The following is a 26,600-nucleotide window of genomic DNA, read 5'->3' as shown; positions in this document are numbered from 1 at the left end:
GACACTAATAAATAAACCCCATATGTATATGTTGAATAGTATGAGATTGCCAACATTTAGCCTTTTTGACTGAAAAATGGAAAGTTCATATGGTCCAAACTAACATTTTCTTGAATACATCCCTTCCCTAGTTTTGAAGCAAAAATATATATATTATAGATAATACCCTCCCCTCTGCATTACATCTGCCATTTTACCCAGGGGGGCCTATTCTTCTTTGATGGCTTGATAAGAGCAGGTGAAGAGATCTGACTGAGCCCACTGGTTGAAAGTAAAGAGGAAGTCATCAAGTTCTGTCTTCTCTTGTTCAACAGCTCTTGCTAAGGCTTTCTGAAGCTCCCCAAGCTCCTCTGAAGTTAGAGTAGTCCTCAAATCCCCTTGGTTAGTCATTCAACCATGTATTTTATCCCTCTACAGTCCCTTTAGTGATAGAATACTTAAATGCCACATTCTATGAAAGAAAATGTTAAAATGACTTGTGGGAGAGGGAAGCAGGTGAAAGGGTTGAGGATTATCAAGGAAGCCAGGTGGAGTCCACAGCTCCGATTGCTTTTGGAGTGCTCTCATGGAAACTGTGCCCAAGTCCTTTAAGAGCTGGTTTATTTCCCAAGTAAACATGGTTGCCAGCAAGAGCAATGGTGTGCTGGCTCAGAAGGGAGGGAAAGAAATGAAATGCACCAGTGATGGGGGATTTGAAGGAATTTCTGAGATCATATAAACCAAAGTGGACATTTCTTCTGGATGCTGTTAGCTACTCATCCCCACCACGTGGGCCTCTTCAGTTTGCCTGCCAGAGAAAAGGCTGCTGAGAATCATTCAAGCCAGTTAAAGAAACTGCTTAAAGTAAATATCTGAAACACAAACACATTAGTTCAAAGTGCTTGAAACAGAGTAATAATCACAAGGTCCTTACTTCTTCTCTCCTTTGTACCATTCAAAGGCCGGAGGCGGCACACCCGCACCTTCACATCTTATCAATCCGCTGCGTCCCGGGGCCACAGTGCCAGATTTAATTTCCTGAATCGTAGGAGCAACTGAAAAAGAAACAAAGAAAGAAAGAAACTGCGGGTAAGTTAAAATAATCTTCAACCAAAATATAGAGCACACATATTTTTATTCCTTCTATAGTCAAAGTAATCTTATGTCTGATAGGCCAATGCATCACATTTTCAGTGTTTTATGCTTCTCTTATGAATTTTCAGCTTCATTTTTCAAGTTGGACAATAGATGAATGTTCCCAGGGAGTGCAGAGTAAATGCAATACATTTTGGCCTTGCTTCCTATTGGAAAATGGCATTGTTGAGGGGAACATTTCATCTGTACTCCAGTCAAACTACACTCCAATAATAGCTCTTATTCACTGAGTGATGGCTGGGAGCAAGTCAGGGGGTTTGGTGCTTTATGTTCATGATTTCCTCACAGAATACTCTAGGCGAGATGGCATTATCCCAATTTTACAGATGTGAGAACTGAAACTCAGAGAGGTTAAATAATTTGTCTAAGGTCACACAGCTACTTAGCTTCAGAGTTTGGATTTGACGTCAGACATGTTGACTCAAAGTCTGAGTTCTTTCCATATTCTGTGGTTTTCCCTACTCCCTATGCTTTAGCACATTAGTGATTTTTTTAAATGTGGTTCCTTCTACCTAGAATGCTATTCTTCACCATTTCTACAGATCCAAGACCCAAATTTAGGGGTCACCATTTCTATACTCTCCCCTGCTGCTCTGGCTGGAAATACCTTTCCCCTTTGAGTAGTTTATCTAAATCTCTCATACAACACACTTTCTATCTTGTATTGTAATTATTTATGGGTATGCCAGGCGTCTTTGTCGCTGCCTAAAGGCAGGGTAAATATCTGATTCATCTCTGCATATTCAGAGGTCAAAGCACAGTGCCCGGCACAAAATGATGCTTAAAAAGCTTCATTATATATAATATATATATAATATATATATATTATATATACCATAGCCATTTCTTTTATTCATCAAATAGTTATTGAGCCATTGATACATACCAGGCCTTTCTCAAGGCACAAGCAGTTAAACTCCCTGACATGATAAAGTTTACATTCTAGACGGGGGTGGGGTGGGGGGTGGGGTTGGGGGTGGGGGTGGATGAGGAGACAGAGTATCAGCAGTAAATAAAATAAATAATTTAAATAAAATGTTAGAAGAAATATCGTAAAAAAAAAAAGCATTAGAGCAAGGTAAGAGGAATTAGAGCAAGGAATGGGCTGCAATTTTATAAAAGCTAATCTGAGTAGGACTCATTGACAAGGAAAGATTTAAGCAAAGATGATGTAGATGAGCGAGTTTGCTATGTGAGTATCTGGAGAAAGAGCCTTACTGGTAGAAGGAACAGCTTGCAGTAAGGCTCTGAGGCTGAAGCAAGCCTGGTTCAGTTGAGAAATAGCAAGGAGATCAGTGTGACTGAAGCAAAGAGAAAGAAGGGGCAGTAGCAGGAGACAGAGTGTGATGGTTCATTTTGCATCAACTTGATTGGGTCATAGAGCATTCAGATATTTGCTAAACATTATTTCTGGGTGTGACTGTGAGGGTATTTCTAATGTGATTAGAATTTGAATCAGTGAATTCAGCAGCATACTGCCCTTCCCATGTTGGGTGCACATCATACAGTCAATTGAAGGCCTGAATAGAAAAGGCAGAGGAAAGGAGACTGTCCCTTCTCTACCTGACTGCTTGAGCTAAGGTATCAGTCTTCTGCTCTCAAACTGAGATTTACACAACTGGCTCCCCTGGTTCTCAGGCCTTTGGACTTGGGCCGAACTACACCACTGACTTTCCTGGGTCTCTAGCTTGCAGACAGTAGTTTGTGGGACTTCTCAGCCAGCTAAGAAGTGAACCATTTCCTCATAATATAATCTCTCTCTGTCTCTGTCTCTCTCTCTATATGTACATCGTATATATATCACATATGTATGTATGTATATGTGTGTATAGGTATGTGTGTGTATATAGATACACACATATATTATGGGTTTTGTTTGTCTTCAGAACCCTGAATAATATATGGAGCCAAAGGAGGAAAGATCAGATAGGACCTTGAGGGCCATTTTAAGGACTTGGCTTCTACTCTGAGTGAAATGGGGAACCACTGCAGAGGAGGGATATAATCTGACTTTTGTTTTAAAAGTATCACATCACTCAGGCTGCCGTGTTGAGAAGCGACCACTGCGAGGCCAGGATGAAAGCTGTTGCAGTAAGAAGACAAGTGATGTTGGGAGCTCATACCTGGGTGGTAGCACCTGAGGCAGTGGAAAGTGACCAGCTTTGGGGTCTATTGTGAAGTTGGAGCCAACATGATTTCTGGACAGACTTTTTATAAAAAACGAGGGTGATTTCACTTGACTTAAATAGAAAGTTAGAAATACCAGTTGATTGAGATGGGTTAGACTGGAGGTAGATGAGTTTTGGAGGGAAACATTAGGAGTTGTATGCATGTGTCATTTTTTTTTAATAGACTATTTTTAGAGCAGTTTTATGTTCACACAAAATTGAGTGGAAGATGCAAAGATTTCCCATATACTCCTTTCCCTAACACATGGATAGCCTCTCCATTGTCAATATCTCCTACCAGAGTGGTACATTTGTTGCAAGTGGTGAACCTGCACTGACACATTATTATGACTTGAAGTCATAGTTTACATTAGGGTTCACTCTTGCTGCTGTACATTCTATGGGTTTGGACAAAAGCACAATGACACATATCCATCATCACGATACCGTACGAAGTATTTTCACTGCCCTTAAAACCCTCCTATTCCTGAATTTTCCTATAGCTGCCTATTCATTTTTTACTACCTCACCATCCTCATCAACCACTGATTTTTAAATTTTCTCCATAGTTTTGCTTTTTCCAGAATGTTAAATAGTTGGGGTCATATAGCATGTAGCCTTTTCAGCTTGGCTTCTTCACTTAGTAATATGCATTTAAGGTTCCTCTACATCTTTCCATGGCTTGATAACTCATTTCTTTTTAGCCCTGAGTAATATTCCATTGTCTGTATGTACCACAGTTTATCTATCCACCTGCTGAAGAACTTCTTGGTTGCTTCCAAGCATTGGCAATCATATGTAAAGCCACTCTAAACATCTATTTTTTGTGTGGAACTAAGTTTTCAACTATTTTGGGTAAATACCAAGAAGTGCAATTGCTGGATTGTATGGTAAGAGTATGTTTAGTTTTGTAAGAAACTGACAAACTATCTTCCCGCCAGCAACGTATGGGAGTTCCTGTTGCTCCATGTCCTCACTAGCATTTGGAGTTGTCAGTGCTCCAGATTTTGGTCATTCAAATAGGTATGTAGTGGTATCTCATTGTTTTAATTTGCATTTCACTGATGATATGATGTGAAGTGTCTTTTCATATGCTTATTTACCATCTGTATATCTTTGGTGAGGTCTTTGGTCCATTTTTAATTGGGTTGTTTGTATTATTTTTATTGTGTTTTAAGGGTTCTTTGTATATTTTAGATAACAGTCCTTTATCAGATGTGTATTTAGCAAATATTTTCTCTCAGTCTGTGGCTTGTCTTTTTATTTTCTTGATATTGTGTTTCACAGAGTCAAAACTTCTCATTTTAACGAGGTTCAACTTATCAACTATCTCTTCCATGAATTGTGCTTTTGGTATTGTATCTAAAAAGTCATCACCAATCCCAAGGTCATCTAGATTTTCTCCTATGCTATCTTCTAGTTTTATATGCATGTCATTTTCCATAAATATTTTATTTCCTACCAATTTACATTTAACATGGTACATATTTCAAATAACACTATGGGAAACAGTTCAATACAATAGGAACCTAGAAGGTGCAAATACTAATTCATTCAGACAAAAGATCTGAGTAAGTGTGCACTTTGGATTTATTTTAAGTTTCTTTAGAAAGCAATAAAAAAAGTACAGAGTTTAATGATTTTTCAATATTCAGTGAAAGTGAAAACTGTAAACACTCTTACAACAGAATATTGCCTTTCATTTTAAAAATACCTGAGCAGAGTAATCATTTTCTGTTAAGGGTGATACTTCACTTTGAAATTATAGCACCTCTATTTCTCTGTGAGATTCTTATTCTTAATAGTAAAGGTTCAATTGGAAAAAAACTTGCAAATAAATATTTTTATAAAAGTGCTTGCTAATAACTTGGTGAAAAATAATAAAAAATGATTACCAGAGAAGTTTGAATAAGAAAATGTTATGAGATAATACACATACACACATTTATAAATACACAAATACAAACACATGCATATCTCTAACTCAATATAAGGAACCATTTGATAAATTTTAACTTTCTTTGTTAAGCAAAGATTCACATCCCCCCCTTATAAGGCAATAAAATTACAAAAGATATTTATAAATGAAAACCCTCTTATTGTCAATTAATATGATACTCTTTTGCTTGTGAGAAGTATAAGTAAGATTATATTTTTACTCTTGTTCTCACAGGCTTTCATCTCTTTCTCTCTGTCTGTCACACTAAGAGGCCATAATCTTTTATGATATCCAACTATTATTGAAGATGAAATAACATATGCAACAGGAGATCCATCACAAGCTTCTATTGATAACCTGGTTAGTTTAATTACTCCTTGTTTGTCAATGGGGCCATGACTCATTACAAACAAAACCATGAAATCCGGAACATTGCCTGAAAACCCAGGCATAATGAACCGAAATAAAAATCTAATTTGTCATTAAAAGGCTATTATGCAGTACAGTGTGCATATGGCTCAGCACTAGGTACCATACAAGTTAAAGGGGCATGATCATGTTGTCTAGGGGGTTCACAGGCTGCTGTGAAGGACACTGAAAATGGAGAGATACTAAAATGACATATGGAAGCCTAGATAAAGAACAAAACAGGAATTAACACTTGTGAATAAGAAAAAGGCCTAAGAGCATTTTATGTGTTAGAGAATTAAAGGGCTATGGGGTGTAAGTAATAAATATGGAGAGGGGAGTCTTAAGTAGATTTCATTTTGAGGCTAAAATTATAAACTTGAACTTGAAAGCTGTACTGATTTTTCTTGGGGACATGAATGAACCCTTATGCTATTATTTTGCCTCTTCTGAAAATGACTATTCAAGAGGAAGAGGATTCATCCACTTATTTATTCTTCATTCCTTCATCAATTCAACAAGTATTTTTACTGGGGACTACATTAATGAAAAAGTAACATTCCTGGCCTCACAGGGCTAATATTCTTGACTTTGTATGTGTGTGTGCATGTACATGAATATGCAAACAGTAAATACATAAATACACAGTACAAGAGCCATATGAACTAAGATGGAAACTGAGCAGGGTAAAAGAAAAATGAATGCAAAGTGGGTTATTTTATATGGTGCAGTTACAGAGCTCCTTATTGATAAGGCAATATTTGAGCAGAGAATTAAATGATATGAGGAAAGGAATCATGTGGTTATTTATAGGAAACTAATAAAATAAGAGGAAACAGAAAAGTCAAAGACCCTGAGTTGAGACCATTGAGGTAGAAACATGCTCAACAAGTTTGAGGAGAAGCAAAATGGTCAACATGACTTGAGCAGGTGAGAGGAAGAATCCAGAAGAGAAGGTTGGGTGAGTAGCTGGAACTCAGATTCAGAGGGTCCGGTAGCCCATGGTAAAGCCTTTGAATTTTATTGTAAGAAGATGAGGTTTTGGAGATTTTGAGCAGAGGTGGGACATGGTTTGATTAACATTTTATGCAGATTTTTTGGCCAATGTATGGAACATGTTCTGCATAGAGGCAGAAGAGGAAACAGGCAGAACAGCTAGGAAGCTGTTGTAGTAATCTTTAGGATGATGAGAAAATCATTGGCCAATCCACAGAAAAGGCAGGAATTGAGAGAAAATTTAATTAAATAGATCATTGGTCACATTGGACCTGAATCAACTCATTTTATTTAACTAGCAGTGAGAAGACATTTTTAGTGAAATTCCAAGTTTACACCATTCTGAACCACATTACTTTGTATAAATAAAAGAGTTATATGGCCACTGAAATGTCTAATTAAACCTAATAGGTTTCTTTTCTAGAGCACATCCTAGAGACTGTGATGTCCATATATGCCTTATGAATCTCTTATAGTATGGAGCTTTTCCAAATTTATGAGACCACAGAATTATAGAAAATTTTATATTGGAGTTCCTGTGGGCCTAATAATTCTTGGGACATATTCTGGATATACTGGACAGTTGGAAAAGTAGATGTCTAATGTCTATTCCACATCCTATATTATGTGATACATGAGTTTTCAAGTCAACAGTCATCACTGGTTCAACAGACTTCTGTGTGCTTATGAGCTATAATGGACTAATGAGTTTTATGTGATGAAATTATTTGCATCAGAAGGATAGGGTCACTTGTTTGCTAGAAATATATACCTCATAACAATTATGACTAATTAAATCTCCAGCTGGAGCTGTAACAGTGAATTTTATGTATGCTTGGTTAAGTTGTACCAAACACTCATTTTCCATGGGAATGTTCCATGTTTTAGGAAATCATATTGGGCTCTTCCTAGAAAAGACAATCAAATGGTAAAACCTGAGTGGTTGCTCGCAGGGCTTATTTCTTTCACCTTCACTATAGGCATTTTTATTTCTGGAACTGTTTTTCCTTCCACGGAGATAGTTTTTTTGTTCTACTCAGATGTAACTTCTTTTAATTACACCAAAGCAGCAAAGAAGGTGATTACTTGGGCCCCTCAAATTCATAAGTACAAAGGCATCCTTTGGAATAGACTGATTTATGTGCAATGCTGAAATTTAGGCATCCCACCCTTGTATCAAATTGTATATGGTTGTGAGCTGAAACAATTGCACAGTGGAAAAAAAATCAATTTCAGACGAATGCTATTGGACAGATGTGGGGAATGGCAAAGGACAGATGTTGGGGAAAGTCAACAGTGAAAGGGTCAAGAAGGGATATTTAACACCTGTGTGATTAGATGCTCATTAAAAAAATGAGTCTTCCCTTTTCATCTACTCAGTGGGATTATTTCCTTTTATTGTTTAGCCAGTCATTTCAGGATGAAGATAATTAAATGTTCTTCATTCAAAACTCCAGGCTCTGCAGATGCAAGCAACAGAACCTCTGCGCTTGGCACCCAACAAGCCTAATCCAGATTCAAGTTTTCTTAGTTACATGACAATAGCCACAAAGACCTTCTTCCTCTCTTGCCATCCTCAATGGGAGCTTTGGTTTTGTACAAAGTCTTATTATCAAAAAAAAGAGTGAATTGGAGAATTGCTTTAATAGCTTTAGTGAAGTGAAGTTGCTTCAGTGAAACTTTAGAATTTCAAAGGCAAAAGAATTTGATCACCACCCTGCCACCTCAAAATAATGGGCAATGATAAATGTGCCATGTTAAATAATTACAACAATAAAGAAGAGTGAGAAATAATAATGAGAAGTGAATCATGAAGAAATCCATCCTAGAGAAGCTACATAGGAGAACACTGTGGTAAATAAGCATGTTGACCTTGGTCTAGATTCTGAAACTTGTGAGCTACATTAAGGCAGCCTTGGTCAAATGCAGTTTTTGAAAAAAAAAAATTAAGGTTTCCAGTACCTACCAGAGAACACATCATGTAAGACGTGCCTGCTCAACACACTACTGTTACAGGTGAGGATGATGATAGTTGAAAAATTTCTTCTTTGAAGATAGGTTGTAACTCAGGGTGGGAAATATATGAAAATCTTTCCAAGGTTGTCATAGATCTCACAGAAATGGATCACATGATCAATAAAACATTTCTATGAAGCACATATGTCCTTATCTTATGGACTAATTTGATTTTAAAGAAAACTAGGAACTCCATGCTCTTGCTAAGAGAAAATTTAAAAAAATATATCTAGTTAGTTTTTTTCTTTTTTTAATCAAACTACTGTAGTATAGTTAAATCATAGTCTTCATGACATAAAGGACTTTCACATTGATTACACCTCTGGTCAGCTTTCACAGGGAGTGAAAATAATCCAGCTTGTAAGGTACTTCCTGCTTCCCCAAGACCTTAAACATTTACACAGTGGCAAAACAGTGTAGTAAAAAGTCCCCGCTATGCAGTCAAGAAAAAATGGTTCTAACGTTTATCATCTGAGTTACTTAACGCTTTTAAACTCCAGTTTTTACGTCTGTAAATAGTGCCTACTTCATAAGATTGCTATAAAGACAACGTAAAACACTTCTTTTAAAGTGCTTACCCTAGTGTTTTGCACTGAGCAGTCAATAAAATCTTTGGCTATTATTAAACAGAATTATTACAAGTGAATAGGGTATCACAGCTATGTTCCCTTTAAGAGCATAGAATCATGATAAGATACAGATAGAAAAGGAAACTAAGTTTTTTTTGGTTTTTTTTTTGAATCATTGTCTTTGTGCTGCAAGCATGTGATTAATTTAATTCAAAGCTAGACTAGTATATCACTTTTTACTCTCCCAGAATTCCATCATTATCCTGCTTTTTTACTGTAGTTAACCAAGAAAAATTTACCTTGTAATGCATTTGTGGCAGACCTTGTCTTATGTCTCATTGACCAAGAAGTAAGAGGCTTGGGTTCAACAATGTGATAGAACATCAAAAGTGAATGGAACACATAGGTGTCCCTTCTAGAAAGATGTAACTGTGGAGGTATGTCATGTGTTAGGGCATATACAAAATCAATGTACTAATTCAGTTAAGCATATGATGAGGTCATTTTCTCTTTCAAAAGAATGACAATGATAAGAATTTTGCATGTAAACTAAACTTCAATATTCATTATGACAGTGTACTAAGCTGTGATCTCTAATTCCCTTATGTTTACACAGGTGTGTAAAAAGTAAAATATTTTGTAAAAAAATTCCAGAGCTAAGATCTATAACTGCGTAGTAAGTCCGATTTTAGGGGCATTGGTGAAGGTCCTAACACTGGTCCCCTAAACCCTCAAAGAAAAATCTGTGCATTGTTTAACATTACAACATAAGGGATTCTTTTCCTAAACTCATGGTTTAACGCTATTGTAATATTTAATCCTTTCAAGGGAGTTGAATATACCTAAGCTTTTATTAGTCAAAAATATTGTGGTGTGAATGATCTTATATTGTGTTATGAGTGTACATCTGTGAGAAGCCGTTTAAGGATGGATGATTATGTTATTTGTGACTCATGAAGAAGTAGATAAAAGAACAGGAGAGAAAGGGTTATATAATGAGAAGTTTGTTCGTGATTAGGCAGAATTCATTCATATCATGCTTTTGGCAAGGGTCGGCACTACTGAAATTACAGCCTGAAGTAGCTGTCCCCTTGTAGTCAGCAATGCTCACTCCAGTGATGCATCCACTGTAAAATATGTCTGAGATTTATTGGGCCACTAGCTGTATCAATAGGAATTAAATGGTTCACTGTTTTCCTAGCTGTTCACCAGACTTTCTTTCTTTAGACTTCATTCATGATTTGCTCTCTTCTCTGTTGTCAGTCATGCTGAATTATAGCTGTATGTGATTGATTTGGATACACTGAACAAGTTTGCAAGAACTGTGAAGTTGGGATTCTCTAAAGGCATCTCTTTTCCCAGCACATATGATCCTGTAACAAAAGTTGTCCATTGTACAAACTTTCAAATTCTTAAATATTTGAATGCATTCTTCTCATATTGAAGCTGTTATAAATTTCCTGATATAAAAATTATTTTTTAGTGAATCCTCCCCCCGCCCACAAAAAAAAAAACACAGATTAGAAGAATTCAGATGCTTTTTATAGATTACCTGTAAAATATGAAAATATCCTTGGGACTATTTTTCTCATGGGGAAAATTTTCTAGTTGTATTAATCAGTTAAGATATGCTGTTTAAGCCTCTATTATGTTTATTGTCATGCTTTAAGTCATGGTACATTTTTAAAGCTTAATATTTATCTCTCAGAATGTGAATAAACTAGACATATATAAATTTAAGATTTTTGCAGTTAATCAGTGTAAAATAAATGATAGCAATAAAGATTTAATCTGTAATAGATGGGGATAGCATTGGTAGAATCTTTCCTTAGGCTAATTTTTAAGCTGTTCATGTTTCCCTCTGGTCAGCTTCCCTCTGGGCCAGCTTCCTCCAAGGACCTACTGGTAAATCTGAAGGCACCAAGGACTCTTGGGATGGTATAACTTCTGACCTCTGCAGAATAATCACTGGATCAGATTTCTTAGTTGACTGAATGGTTTATTATTTCTTCTTGTTTCTGTGGCCTTCAATAATCTTAAAATAGCACATTTTAAAAGTTGATTAAAATTCAGTTATTAAAATTGTTTAATTCTGAGAGATGAATAATTCATATTACTAATATATTCTAAAGAATTACTTTCCAAACACACTGTCTTGGAGGGAAAGAAAAGAAAGCCTTTGAGTAGCTAGAAAAAAAAAGGGCGGAAATTAAAGAAAAAATAAGATTTATATTACAGAAATCTAATTGTAAATTACCCATTTCTCCCTGCCCACTGCCCTCAAATGTATGAAGGAGAATGTTGGAAGTCTAGCAAGACTATAGGAAATATGTTAAGTGAATGAAATTTTCCAAGACTATAGGCACAGATTCTCTAGTAAGAAGATGAACATTAAACTGAACCACTTTTACCTCTTCATTTATTTTGAGTTGTCAATCAGCTGTGTGCTCCGACCTGCAACCTGGAGGTTTTCCTGTTATATTACTTCTACATGGTTCAAAGAGTAAAGCCACAGAGGTCATGACTGTGAAACAGATGTGCTTTATCCATAGACTTGCCATGGACTTATGAACAAGGAGAAAAACAACCTAGCAGGAAGTGATACTAGTTGTAGAATTGAGAGGTAGTTTTTCTTCCTATTTGAAAAACACAGTCTTGGACACTTCTATTTATGGAGAATGAAAGCTAAATCAGAGCAAACACAGTAAGTAGTAACTAAGACCAAAAGAATAAGAAGACAAAGTGGGAGAGACATTGTGCCTACAAATAGTGTATCTTAAAGAAATTTAAAGATGTGGGACGGAGGGGTGGTAGAAAAAATGTAATTTTCAGAAAGAGTCGTATGGGTTTATTTGGGACTAAGAATGTTTTACAAGGGAAAAAAAATGTCATCCTTCTTGAAATGATTAAATAAAACGTGGTTTGAGAAAACTCTGCCTAACAGCAAAAGCAATTTGACAACTGATGGGTTTGTCAAGAAAGGAGAAGTCTGACTAACAAATAAGGAATTCCATGTCAGCAACAGCAGCACATGAATAAATTATTAGCAAAAATGTTTAGGCTCTTTCCTCTTCTGCTCAGAAATAAAATATATATATATATATATATATATATATATATATATATGCAGCTGATACCCTCCTTATAATCTCAATCTTATTTAGTGCCCTTTAAATCGAAGTCACTAGATTCCTCTCTATTTACTTCTCTCATCCTGCAAAGCTTATCTCTGCATTTGATGAACAGTTGGTATTACCAGTTTAACAGTGTCATTACAAAATATTTCAAAGTCTTGAGGGAGTCAATAATATTGTAGGTTCTACCTTTAAAATGCATCTTATCACTCCTCACCACCCCATAACTCTCATGCTGGTGCAAGCTAACACTACTTCTTGCTTAGAATATTGCAAGTCTCCTAACTGGCCCCCTTGCTCTCTCCACAGGTCATTCTCAATATAGCTTATGTTTTTTCATCCCTTTATACTTAGTTAGATGAATATATATGTATAGATAATGCATAATATATATTAATAATAAATAATAAATACATGTTGAATATATTTATTATATATAAATATATTATATTTATTTATATATGTAATTAAATTTAATATATTCCTTATTTAGATATGGTTTGGAACAAAGCATCTGAAATTAAATAGCTAACTTTAGCATTTCATTTGTATGTATTATATACTATCACATGTAGTACTATATAACTCAGCATTAAAATACTATGTACCTGGGAAGCAGAGTTCTAGAAAAAATGCAAGCAGTATTTGTCTATGGCTTCCACCAATATATGGTGCCTAAGAAAGCAATCACAGATAACCTTTAGGCTTATGCCATGTTTCAGTCAGCTATTGCCACAATAATACTATGTAACAAATCACCACCTCATTTTGGTGACATATAACAACCAACATCTATTTCTCACTTATGTGTCTACTCTGTCATAACACCCATTAGTCAAAGCAGTCACATGGTCAAGCCCATCATCAGTGGGGCTGCAAAACAGTATTCCATCTACATTTAGAGGAGGTTGGGAGTCAACATTGCCAAGGAACAATCTAGACTCTTACTTGTAAGTAGAATTTTCTTTTCTTTTGTTTTTTTTTTTGGCCACGCCACATGGCTTGTGGCATCTTAGTTCCCCAACCAGGGATCAAAGCTGGGCCCTCAGCAGTGAAAGCATGGAGTCTTAACCACTGGACTGCCAGGGAATTCCCAAGAATTTTCCAAAGCCATTCGGGCTAAAAGTCTCTTCCATACTTAAGCCAAAGAGAGTTATATATGTCTGCCTTGAAAAGGAAAGTTTTTTATCTTCTGCTAAGGAAATGGAGTATCTGAAATGAATTATGTATTTTAGAGTAAGCTAATGTGAGGAATATCTGACTGAAGATATACCATAACGAACAGAGCTGCCATGGAAACCAAAAGAATAGCAAGTGCTATGCAAACCAAGTACTGTGGAAAGCTAGCATGTCAGGAAGATGTTGTTAGAGCACCCCAGAAAGGCTGATGAAGACTCACTTTAGGAAGACTCCCCACTTCTTCAGCCATTACAAATGAAATGCATTTGAAAATTGGGAGGTTTTTCCATGTTCCTGTATCATCTACTGACAATAATTTTTCTTGAGTTATTGTCTGTTCTCTTAATCATTTATTTACTCAGTGCTATTGGTCAAGAATAGATTAAAACAACTCTTGCCTTAGAGAAGCTCAGCGCTCTAGTGGAATTAAAAACTGGCCAACGACGTGTCATAATCTTCTGTGTTTCTTTAACGCCTAGCCCAGTATGAGGGACATAGTGGACACTTAAAAAATGTTCATTGAATAAATGAACGTGATGAATTATAATTTCTATAAAATATTATAATTCTATGACTTGCTATAATTAATCCTCCAGGTTTTTCAGCTCAATACAGTTAATTCCAATGAGTTAGATTCAATGTTGTGTTTATTATGTTCATGTAATATATAATTGATACTTAAGTACATATGTACTATATTGGTAAGTATTGACATCATTGCCATTTGTAAATAATGTATATTTCTTAAAGAATTTTCTAATAAAGACGTTTTTTGAGCAGCATATGGAAATAACAAAATTTGGGGCATATTTCACCTAAAATGTAATCTAAAGCTAAAAATTTCTTTGAAAAAGTTCTACATTCTAGAAATAAAGGGCTGTATGTTGGCCAAATAAATGGATATGCTTGCTAAGGAAATGAGTATTCATTTTGACTAGAAATCCTTGTTGTTAGTTGATCTGAAATATATTTATGAGTCCAAACAATTTATTTACTTTGTGTATAAATTGCAGGATATGATTATAAACTAGAAAGGTGACTTGTATATACTGGGCATATTAGAAGCAGTTTATATGTTTGTGTATAAAAGAAGCAGGATGAATGGTTCCAGAACAATGTTAGAAGCAATGTGTCCTGCTTCTATTATCATTTTGGTTAAATGTTCAGTTTAGGATTTCTGCCTGAATCTGATTTCACCATTTTTTTTTTAAAAGTGGAAATTCATAGTAGGAGGTGAGTATGACTATAATGTAAAAAGTGTAAAGACTTGTCAAGACAATGCTCCCTGTTGGGTCTATTATCTTCAGGCTCTTTCCAGTGTGTTCCACTGTGTGCCCCATGAAATAATGGTCCATTATGGTTTTATGTTCTTCTTACTGAAGTAATCCTATGAGGTGGTCTAATAGCATCAAATAACTATTTCAATGTGGTTTTGTGCATGTGTGTGCATGTGTGTATTAGCTCTGTTCCTTCCAAATGGAAATAAGCCTGTATTTGGTAACTAAACCAAATGTTTCCAGGGCATTTTAAATGCATAATTCATAAAAACCAAAAATGGTAAAACAATGTACAGACTCTACTGGCATTCATTTAGCTATAGAAAATATGCAAAACACTAGGTAGAACAGGTTTTGTGTTTTACATTTTAATGAGCTTTGGGATTTTCATGCATATTAGTTATGTTGCCCTAATTACTCATTATAATTCTAATGTGCATTTTATATTTAATTGCAATGCTTATAAAGATTTGGTATGGACAGTAAATTATTATAACTAGCATGTGCATAACGATTATGAACTGAATTTATTAACTTTTATACCAGGATTCTGTGTTAGTAACTTTCAGTTTCACCTTGGTGATTAACCACATTGTCTGATTAAACAAATATTTGTGTGGAATTAATTGTAAATGTCAAACTTTTTTTGTTTTTTGCCAATTTTCGTCAAATTTTATTTTTAGTTTCCTTATTTAATTACTAGACAAACTCATTTCAAAATATTAAAGTGTTATTACTTTTCTTAATTATTTAAAAGACTGTAAACTTGTTAACACATTTCAACAGGGAGCCCAATGTCAGATGATTAGAAGTTTTCTGCTAGGGTAGGTAAAGCTAAATGGTTTTCCAAGATATCAGCTAATTTATATCCTAAACACAAAAGTATGCGATTTAAAAAAATTCTCATATCTTATTAACATTAATAATTTGGCTTCTATCAACAAGAATTTCTCTTCCCATTTGGCACAGTGCATTTCCACAAGTCTTAAATGTTAAGTTTTTGCCAAATAATTGATAATTAGAATGATAAAATTTTTTCTTGTAAAATTCACATTCATTTTTGGAGGAAAAAGAGTAACCAGAAACTGAATGTGAATTAGACAATAACTTTGTCAGGTGAGGTCTATATTTTTTCCCTCCAGATATTTTTTCAACTACCATATGATCCAGCAATCCCACTACTGACCCAGGTAATATTTATCTTCAGTGAAAAAAAGGAGGGTATAAAAGACAAAGATTATATAAGATTTAGCAAGGAGGTTTTTAATCTGAGAATTTCCTAAATATAAACATCTATATAGTATAGCATTAAGGATTCAATTCGGATCTTAGCTTATGGATAGTTACTAGTTATGGGATGGTAGGCAAATATGGTAACATTTTAATTCCTGCCTATGTAATACAGGGATGATACAATCTACCTCAACAAGTCTTTTTTGTGGCAATTCAATGAGAAGTTGTATATAAAGAATGACTATGTCTTCTTTGGAGAAATGTCTATTTAGGTCTTCAGCCCATTTTTGGATTGGGTTATTTGTTTCTTTGATATTGAGCTGTATGAGCTGTTTGTATATTTTGGAGATTAATCCTTTGTCAGCTGCTTCATTTGCAAATGTTTTCTCCCATTCTGAGGGTTGTCTTTTTGTCTTGTTTATGGTTTCCTTTGCTGTGCAAAAGCTTTGGAGTTTCATTAGGTCCCATTTGTTTATTTTTGTTTTTATTTCCATTATTCTGGGAGGTGGGTCAAAAAGGATCTTGCTGTGATTCATGTCATAGAGTGTTCTGCCTATGTTTTCCTCTAAGAGTTTTATAGTGCCTGGCTTCACACTTAGGTCTTTAATCCATTTTGAGTTTATTTTTGTGTATGGTGTTAGGAAGTGTTCTAATTTCATTCTTTTACATGTAGCTATCCAGTTTTATGAGCACCACTTATTGAAGAGGCTCTCTTTTCTCCATTGTAGGCTCTTGACTTCTTTGTCATAAATTAGGTGACCATATGTGCGTGGGTTTGTCTCTGAGCTTTCTAACCTGTACTATTGATATATATTTCTGTTTTTGTGCCAGCACCATACTGTCTTGATTACTGTAGCTTTGTAGTATAGTCTGAAGTCAGGGAGCCTGCTTCCTGCAGCTCCGTTTACCTTTCTCAAGATTGCTTTGCCTATTCAGGGTCTTTTGTGTTTCCATACAAATTGTAAAATTTTTTGTTCTAATTCTGTGAAGAATGCCATTGGTAATTTGATAGGGATTGCATTGAATCTGTAGATTGCTTTGGGTAGTATGGTCATTTTCACAATATTGCCAACAAACACATGAAAAGATGCTCAGCATCAGTAATCATTAGAAAAATGCAAATCAAAACCACCATTAGGTATCACCTTACACCAGTCAGAATGGCCATTATCAAAAAATCTACAAACAATAAATGCTGGAGAGGGTATGGAGAAAAGGGAACACTCTTGCACTGTTGGTGGGAATGTAAATTGATACAGCCACTATGGAGAACAGTATGGAGGTTCCTTAAAAAACTAAAAATAGAACTACCATATGATCCAGCAATCCCACTACTGGGCATATACCCTGAGAAAACCATAATTTAAAAAGAGTCATGTACCACAATGTTCATTGCAGCATTATTTACAATAGCCAGGACATGGAAGCAACCTAAATGTCCATCGACAGATGAATTGATAAAGAAGATGTGACACATATATACAATGACATATTATTCAGCCATAAAAAGGAATGAAATTGAGTTATTTGTAGTGAGGTGGATGGACCTAAAGACTGTCATACAGAGGGAAGTAAGTCAGAAAGAGAAAAGCAAATACCATATGCTAACACATATATATGGAATCTAGAAAAATGGTACTGATGAATCTAGTGGCAGGGCAGGAATAGAGATGCAGATGTAGAGAATGGATTTGAGGACACAGGGGGAAGGGAAGGCTGGGACAAAGTGAGAGAGTAGCATTGACATATATACACTATCAAATGTAAAATAGATAGGTAGTGGGAAGCTGCTACACAGCACAGGGAGACCAGCTCGGTGCTTTATGACAACCTAGAGGGGTGGGATAGGGAAGGTTGGAGGGAGGCTCAAGAAGGAGGGGATATGGGGTTATATGTATACATATAGCTGATTCACTTTGTTGCACAGTGGAAACTAACACAACATTGTAACGCAATTATACTCCAATAAAGATGTAAAAAAAAAAAGAACGAGTATAGGGAAGGCCTGGCATATAATGCACATTTGAAAATGTGAGGTGCTTTCACACAAACACTATTGCCACCATGATTCAAAGTGATTATTTTTCAGAGCAATGTAGGCAGCTAACATTCATCTTCCTCAAATCCTCCAGTGTGATCTATCCATTGATGAATGTGGTATGTATATATGTACACATCTAATTACGTATGCATATATGTATTACATATTCATTTGTAGGTTATAGGTACATAAATATATGTATATATTTGCATAAATGTTTTATTAAAAACTACTAACTTGCCATTACTTGACCACTTAGGATATAGATATAAAATCTCATATACCGTTCCATTGTTTACCATGTACTTGAATTCCTAGTTCAACTTTTGCATTACTCTTATGAAAACCATCATCTATAGACTTTATGATACATATTTATGTATGCTATTAAATGATATTGTTGAATTTCTATATCAGTATCATAACTTTAATAGTAAAGCCATTATATATAATTATTATATTACTATGTGCAAATTATATTATACAATTATGTATAGAAAATACATATAGTTGTATAGTAATACAGCATATTATTTTTATAGCATCACTATCAATAGTAATGCTATTATCTAATAATGCTATATTATGTATCATAACTGCATAAGTCTTTTGAAGTATTTCTAACAAGATTAAATTCTAAAAATTTACTTTTAAATTACCATTGTGCCAAACTGTATATTGTTTGTGGTAATCTATGCACAGCAATACAATAGTAAATTAAAATATCTTTTGTTTGTTTACCCATTTCTTTGTCATCCATGCATTTGATCCAACATGCCCAATCTTACTACTCTCATAACTGAACAGTCTGTACTTTTTCCATACTTGGAGCTCCCTGCTACCAGCAGATGCCCAGGAATTCTTTGTCATCTCTTCAGTAATTAGCTGTTACTGTCTCTTGGCAGTCACAGATCTAATGTTTACACTTCTTAACTTTCACTGAGTTATTTCAAAGGCCCGTGACTTGTACTGTTGGTCATTTTTCTGTGGTGCAAAATTGAATCTTGTGTGATTATATTGTGGGTAGCGTGGACTGGCGAGGTTTGAATCTAAAAATGTGAAATTGGCTCAGCTCACTTCAGCAGTCAAAGGCTGAACTATGGAAGTTTCAACAAGAATGTACAGTCCTGGGGGAAGAAATTAACTGAAGGTGGGAGCTGGGCAGAAGTGTTTATCTTCACGGAGAGTCAAGGATATAGGAGGGATGTCAATTTAATATATTTTGCTTCTCTCTATCCCCTAGTTCACTCCCAGCCAAGTGTAGGCGAGGAATGGCTGTGTATAGATTGACCACCTTTCTCTCTTTGGTCGTGGTCACCAGCTCTCAGCAGGACATAAACATTCTGCTCGGTGACTCCATGGAGGAGTTTTACAAAAGCAGGCAGCCCACGTTGGGCGGCTTGTGGTTTGCTATTTTGTCTGTAATTGGAAGATAAGTTCACTTCTCATGAGTATTATCACCTGGTGCACTGGACCAGAATCCTCAAGGAATAGGCAAGGAGAGGGGTTTAAGGAGCAAAATAAGCATTCAGAGGTAGAGGTTTTTAGAGGGCCCAGGTTGTTTTGGACTTGGAATTACAGGCACTCTGTGGGTAATTTTCATAGTCCTGTGGCTTTCTTTGAACTGCTCTGACCAGAATGCAGCTCTAAGTCTTAGGTGTGAGCTATATGGGATTTTCACACTAGCTTGTGGGTCTTTGTCCTGCATCTTTGCCCTGGGAGAATGACCTTTGTGATATAGGTGAGCAGAAAAACTATATGGAAACAGAGCCATTTTTAACTGGAGTGGCCTGAAGCAAGCAGGAAGGCCACGCCTGACCTTAAGCAAAGAACAGGTGGGCCCAGTGGGTGGCCCTAGCAAAACACTAGAACAATAAGCCAGGCCAAGTATGGCAAAGACAAGCAGCACGAGAAGGCCTTGACAGGCACCAGCCAAGCTGGCTTTAATGTGTAGGCTGCTGAAGCTTAACTTGGAACTCTCCCGGCACATGTAGCCTGGTAATGTAGATGCGGTGGGAATCTTCCACATTTCTATTGTGTTTTTCAGCCAGGTCTGTAGGATGAAAGCCCAGAACCTTTTAATAGCAATGATCCTGAGTTCCCAAATAGGTAGAAACTGCGAGTTCAGCTGCAGTTTGGTTTCTCTTTTATGATTTGAATTTGTATCAGGACTCAAAGAGAAGATTCTGAAGGGACTAACCTTGGAAACATGAGGCTTGTTCACAGCTCTGAAGAGTCATTTCCCACTACTGTGAGGCCAAGTTGAGTCTGGACTTATTAATGACACAGACTCAGGAAACAGCTTTTAATTGCTGAGATACAAATTGTAGCTTTATTCACAGAAGCACCTTAGATTTTATTAATAAGTAAAAAGGATTAAGGACTCTTATTATAAGGAGAATATTCCATCTTCTTGGATGGAGGTGGAGAAAAAATTCAATACTATTGCTGCAGATTCGAGCAATAAAAGAGGTAGTTTTAAAGCTGCCTGGGCAGAAATAAGTAATCAGGTTTGTTTAGAAAGTTAAGGAAGAAATGGAAAGATACAAAACATTTGTTTCAGTCATAACGGAGGAGCAATGGATAATTCAAAACCGAAAAAAGGAATCCAGACTAATTAAATGGTAGAAGAGGAAGAAGGTATCAGCAAACAGTTGAAATCTTAGAAGCCAGTCCAGATAGATATGAAGGAGAACATGGCATATTAAAAACCTGAAGATGGTGATATATAGGAAAAAGGAATACTCAGTTTTGATCAGGGTATCAGGAAAGGGGGATATGTTAGTTATTTACTAGCTCAAAACAAAACAAGCAACCCCATTCCCCATCAAAAAACAAAACGAGAATAAAACAAGCTATCACTGGCTGCAGGGTGAATCTAATATTAGAGGAGAGACAGAGGGGATGAGAGAGAAGAGTCAGGAACACATTGTAGCAATTAATAAGGTCGAGGTACAGAAGTTGAGTTACAGTGGTAAAGACAGAAGATAAGTAAGGACTTGGGAGAATTACGTAAGAGGCAAAATGGATAGGACTGGTTATACATTGGATATAAGGAGAGAGGATGATGGGAATGTTAAAAATTACTCCCGGTTTTTGGCTAGCACAACTGGATGGATGATCATGACAGTGGAAAATAATGTAAGTAGTTGATGATAGAAGGTGCCCGCGAATCCTAAATTCAATCTGGGAATATACTGAGTTTGAGATACTCTTAAGACATCCAAGAGTCAATATCAAATGAAGAGATGGGTAGAAATGTCTTGAGTCCAGAGGAGAAGTTGGCCCACGTTTTGAATGAGTCACCTGTGCAAAGGTATTAATTGATGTCATAAGTAGGCACGAGACTGCAGGATTGAGAGAGAGATTTTAAAATCTGGTGTCTCCTATTCTGTTACTATGCACTGTAAGAATCCTTCACATTGTCTAAGTCATGCTACTCATATGGTATCTTGATTACCAATAAATATATTAAGTTCTTGCCCTGGAAGAAATAACATTGTACAAAAACAGAGAATCTTAAAAAAAAAAAAAAGCAAGCAAACACTCAAAGACAAACTAATACAAAGATAGAAGTAACTGGTATCTCAGAAGTGCTCTTAATCTTTCTCAGGTACATGCAATGATCTGTATTACACAAATATAGATAAGTTTTTCATACCCTTTAAATATTTTCTGAATAGAAATCCTTAGAGTGGTAGTGTGAGGGGAGACCTAGAAATAACTAAATATTTTGTTTAATAATATATTACAGTAAGTTCTGAGAAAGAATAGTGTTGGCCTTGTCAAAAGATAAAGTAAATAATAGAAGGAATAAAAATTTCAAGAGACATGAAAAAAATAATTTCTCTTTCTAATTGGTTTTGGGGAAATTAATCATCTGAAAATTTTCTACATATATTTCATACCTTCCTAGTCTTCATTAAATCATTTCATTTTTATGTCTTTTAGTTTAGTTTTTATTTTTTCTCAAAATTGTAGAAATATTTTTTGAAAAGCAAAGGTAAATAGACATCCATGTGATGAGTAAAACAAACTGTGAAGGATTAGAATTACTATCAGGGCAAGATATATCATGGAATGGTAGACTAAGAAGAATTAGCACTGAATCATTACCATCGAAAGGCAAGCTTCTTCATATTGAGAAAAGATTTCATAAGATTCTATCAGATTCTAATGCTTTCTAAGAGACATTTTCAAACAATATTTTCCAGATATACATGATATATTTGTACTTAATTTTATAGAATGGCTTACTATTTTGATTTGACTACTATATTATTTGGCATTTAAAAAAAATTGTGAAACGCTTTACATAACTGAATGTTATCCAGTGGTGACTTTAGTAACAACCATAAAATATGTGCGTTCCGGGCTTCCCTGGTGGCGCAGTGGTTGAGAATCCACCTGCTGATGCAGGGGATGCGGGTTCCTGCCCCGGTCCGGGAAGATCCCACATGCCGCGGAGCGGCTGGGCCCGTGAGCCGTGGCCTCTGAGCCTGCGCGTCCGGAGCCTGTGCTCCGCAACGGGAGAGGCCACAACAGTGAGAGGCCCAAGTACCACAAAAAAAAAAAAAAAATATATGTGTTCCATTTAGCAAAAGCAGATGATGTTTATAAATGTGCTTGGAGCTCTTTAGAGGAATCTTTCCCCATCAACCCAAGGTCCTATTTCTTTAAGAGTAGCCCTGTTCTTTGAAGTCAGGGAAAGGACTGGAGTAAATGCAAATCCTTACAAGTACTTATGTGGGAAATAGGAGTAGGGTGAATAAGAAAAAATGTATAAAATGTATAGTGTGAAGAGTACCAACAGATTTGTTCTATGTCTCCCTTTTCAATCAGAGGTGAAAAAATCAGGTTTAACAATGTTTCCCACAGTCATGAGGTTCTAGTAATATAGCGTATGATTCTCTCCACGTCCTGTTGATGTGAACGGCTTTGATAAGCCTCCCTTAATATGCATATGTCTAAACAAACCAAATATGCCAGGGTGTTATTATATACTGTCAAGCTCTGAGTTATTTTTTAGAAACAAATATTAATTAAGTAACATATGTCCTAGAACTTCAGGGCATTTACAGTTGAATAAAATAAATTCCTCTCATTTCAAAAATTTACACATTCCCCATATTATTGTTTGATGATTTACTCAATTATATATGATCACACAAAAGTAAAATACCCTAATATAAAATTAAAGGAGTGCTTAGTTTAACTGAGAGGGGCTTTACAGTGATTATTATTTTTAGGTATATAACTTGGTATTAAGAAATCCGACTTCTATAGATAGCAAGGTAGTGACAGTAGAAGTCTAAATGTTCACTGCTTATAGAAATTATATAAAAATCTATATAAAACTTTTTAGATGCTATATAATTATAATCACAGTGAAGGTAGAATAGGAAAGCAGTCCCACTGCTGTTACTACAGTTAATCAAAATTTACTAAGTATATCTTTCTCTAGGAGGACTAGGAGAATAAAAGGAGAAGAAAGGAAAGAAGGTGCAAAGGATGATGGGAAAGAGGAAGAAAAAGAAAATCATCTGCGTAATAGGGTTGGTAGAGATTTACAGTGGTCACTTAACCCGTGTTACTGTCTCAAGGCATCATAAACCCAATCTCTCCTCATTCACAGCATCCCTAGCCAAATAATAATCATGATAATTAATGTAAACTAAGCGTATACTATATGTCAGAAACAGCAAAATTCCTTAAAGGCACTCTCTTATTTAAGAACCACATGTGTCTGTTGCTATTTTATTTTTATCTTAAAGATGAAAAGGCTGAAGTTAGAGAGGAAGTTACCTTCCCAAGTTCACTTAGCTGACAAATTAGATTCAAGTCCGGATCTGTCTCACTTAGAAATTCTCATTATAGAGATAAACATAGATTATTCCACAAGCAGTTTGGTCTGTTCAATTAATTTCATCATGAGAGAATATTCTTTTCATTCTCAATTAACATACTACCTCTTCTTCGAAGCCCAACTAAATCTTTCCAGAAAGACATCCTCCCTCCCTCCAGTGTGTTCTCCTCTAATGGATCACTTGGGACCTGTTAGCATGGCAGCACAGTACAGCTCTGAAATGGATTTAAATTCTGTATGAGTCTTTCAGCATGTTCTCTAACTTCCATAATACTGTTTACTCATTAGTTAAATGGGAATGACACTCTCCTTGTAGAATGTTGTAAAAATCGGATCATGAAGATAAAGCATTTAGCAAGTGTCTGGTTCAAAAGAGGAACTCAAAAACAAGAATTTTCTTTTGATGCTTGATTCTCCAAGTAGGACATGAGCTACACAGTGATAAGAACACAGTCATTCTTTATATCTTCAAAATTAACCAGAGAACCCAGTATATATAAGTACAGAAAATTAAAATTTGGCCAATTATATCCCATCCCAATGAAGACAAGGTACATGACAAAAGCTATCATGGACTGAACATTTATTCTATGCCAGGACCTATTCTAAGCACTTTTCATGTGCCAACTTATTTAACTTTCACAAAGATTCTGTAAGTACTGTTATGATTTACATTTCACAACTGAGGCAAAGAATGTATAATGTATCTGGAATCAAACACTTAAGCACTATTGTCTTATGGATCGTAAACCTTTGCATTTAATAACCCTTCATATTCTCAGAGAGAGCCATTATTAGTATACTGTGGCATTTCCCATGTTTCACATGTGGACGTAATACTAGCCATTAATATTTTCTGGATCCTTTAAGAATCCCTTTGTTCCCCACATTCAGAATTTTTCACTGAATGATACCAAAGTGTCTAAATACTGACGGAAAATTGACTTAGCTTTTAACAGCTATACTCATATTCATTTCACCTGGTACAAGGGGAAGGAATGAAATAAAGACACAATGAGTGAGAATAAACCTATACCCCAAATTCACACACTCACACAAGTGCTGAAGCCTCTTGTGGGCAGGCGCCACTGTGTCAAAGAAAATGCACATTCATTTTCTCTGCCACATGTGCCAGTGCTCAGAGTACTGTGGGAGTAAACAGACAAATAGACTATCTTTGCAGGGAATGTTTCTGTGTATTTGATGAATATATGTGCGGGGGAAAAGAGGGTACAAAGCACATTCCCTATGCCCAATCACAGGCTTTGTCAACTAGGTGAGTTTATGCTTTATGATTTTCATCAGTAAAATAAAGTTGCAATTACTGAGCATTTTCATAATTCTTCAAGTTGCAGCTACAAAGAACTGGCTCAACAAAGCTCCTTTGCATAGCAAAGGTTCATGCTATTTCTTTTGTTGTTGCTCTTGCTGAAGACATTTTGTCAATATTTGCTCAGTTTCTATGTTTCTGGTGGTATGTGGGTTAGTGTGTATGATGGTCTGGCAGTGTGGTAGAAGAATATGTGTGTGTGTGTGTGTGTGTGTGTGTGTGTGTGTGTGTGTGTGTGTGTGTAGGAAGTTGGATGGTGGGACATAGTCCTTGTACATTACTGTATTAAAAGCTTTTCTCAGAGCAAACACTGCACTGCTGGTGAAGGGGGAAATCAGAGTCACCAACTTTTACTCACTTGCTGCAGGCATTTGTGACCTGCCAAGTAATGTCATGTGGGCCCAACAAGTATGCATCATTAACACACCTGAGTACCAGAGGCAGCATGGATGCAGATATATCTACAGTGTCTTCGTGATGTATTTAGTAGACCAGTGGAGGAATGGAATGGAAGAACACAAAACCAATCAGGACTTTCCAGGGAGAAAAATCAGGTCACTCATCTTAATACATATTTCCTCATCTCAGTCCTAAATTCACTACTCTCTTTGCAAACAAACATCCATGGATCGAGGCAGAACTTCTCTGCTTCTTTTCTGGAATAGTCAATTCCAGACTTATATATTACCTTCCCTCACAAGTCATACTTTCAGTTACCACAATTATGGGCCTACTGTGTGGTCTCTAATATTATTCCCTAAGAGCAAGTAATGTTTGTAACAGGAATGAAATTCTGTTCAGTCAAAAATTTCCAGTGCAGGAACAGATCATGTGTTAGATGCAGTTCAGTGTGAGAATCTCTCTTGGCTGACTTGTGGCCACACTGCTGTCACAATGAGAGTGAAAACCATGGCTACAGAGAGAGTTGTGTGGTATGCAAAATTGGCTCTGTAGCGACTAAGCTTCCTGGAACATGGAGCTCCCTTGAAACTAAAATAATGCTCTTGGTTTCAAAAGACACATTGCAGAGGAGAAGATGTCTCTAGATTGTCAAAGTGAATTACTCCCCTTTCCACCCTTCCCCAGTCTCCTCTAGTGATTCGAGCCAGGGAAACAACAGAAATGGAGTATCCTGGCTCCTGTTATTGTCAGGAAGTTCTTTTCTTAACAAAAGTGATGCAGCATGATAAGTAGTTACTAAATTTTCAGGCTTTGGAATTGAATATTCCCACCAATCTAAATTTCTCCCAAGGAGACAGTCACTTGAAAAATAAACTTGATTAAGAATTCAGTATCAACTAGAGGAAATT

The 26,600-nt window shown here is 36.0% G+C and overlaps 1 protein-coding gene across 1 annotated transcript in view; it reads right to left on the bottom strand.

Moving 5' to 3' along the window:
- NEGR1 (neuronal growth regulator 1) overlaps positions 1 to 26,600 on the bottom strand; it is a gene marked incomplete at both ends in the record, with an annotated part of 926,063 nt that overhangs the window by 194,253 nt on the left and 705,210 nt on the right. Inside the window, one exon of the mRNA XM_082863364.1 lies at positions 914 to 1,034. Within this exon, the coding sequence (XP_082719490.1) occupies positions 914 to 1,034 (121 nt within the window). The remainder of the gene's footprint in view (positions 1 to 913; positions 1,035 to 26,600) is intronic.

This window comes from Leucopleurus acutus, assembly GCF_964270905.1.
Source record: "Leucopleurus acutus genome assembly, chromosome: 2".
Lineage (NCBI taxonomy): Eukaryota > Metazoa > Chordata > Mammalia > Artiodactyla > Delphinidae > Leucopleurus > Leucopleurus acutus.
This window is presented reverse-complemented; position numbering and strand designations above follow the sequence as displayed.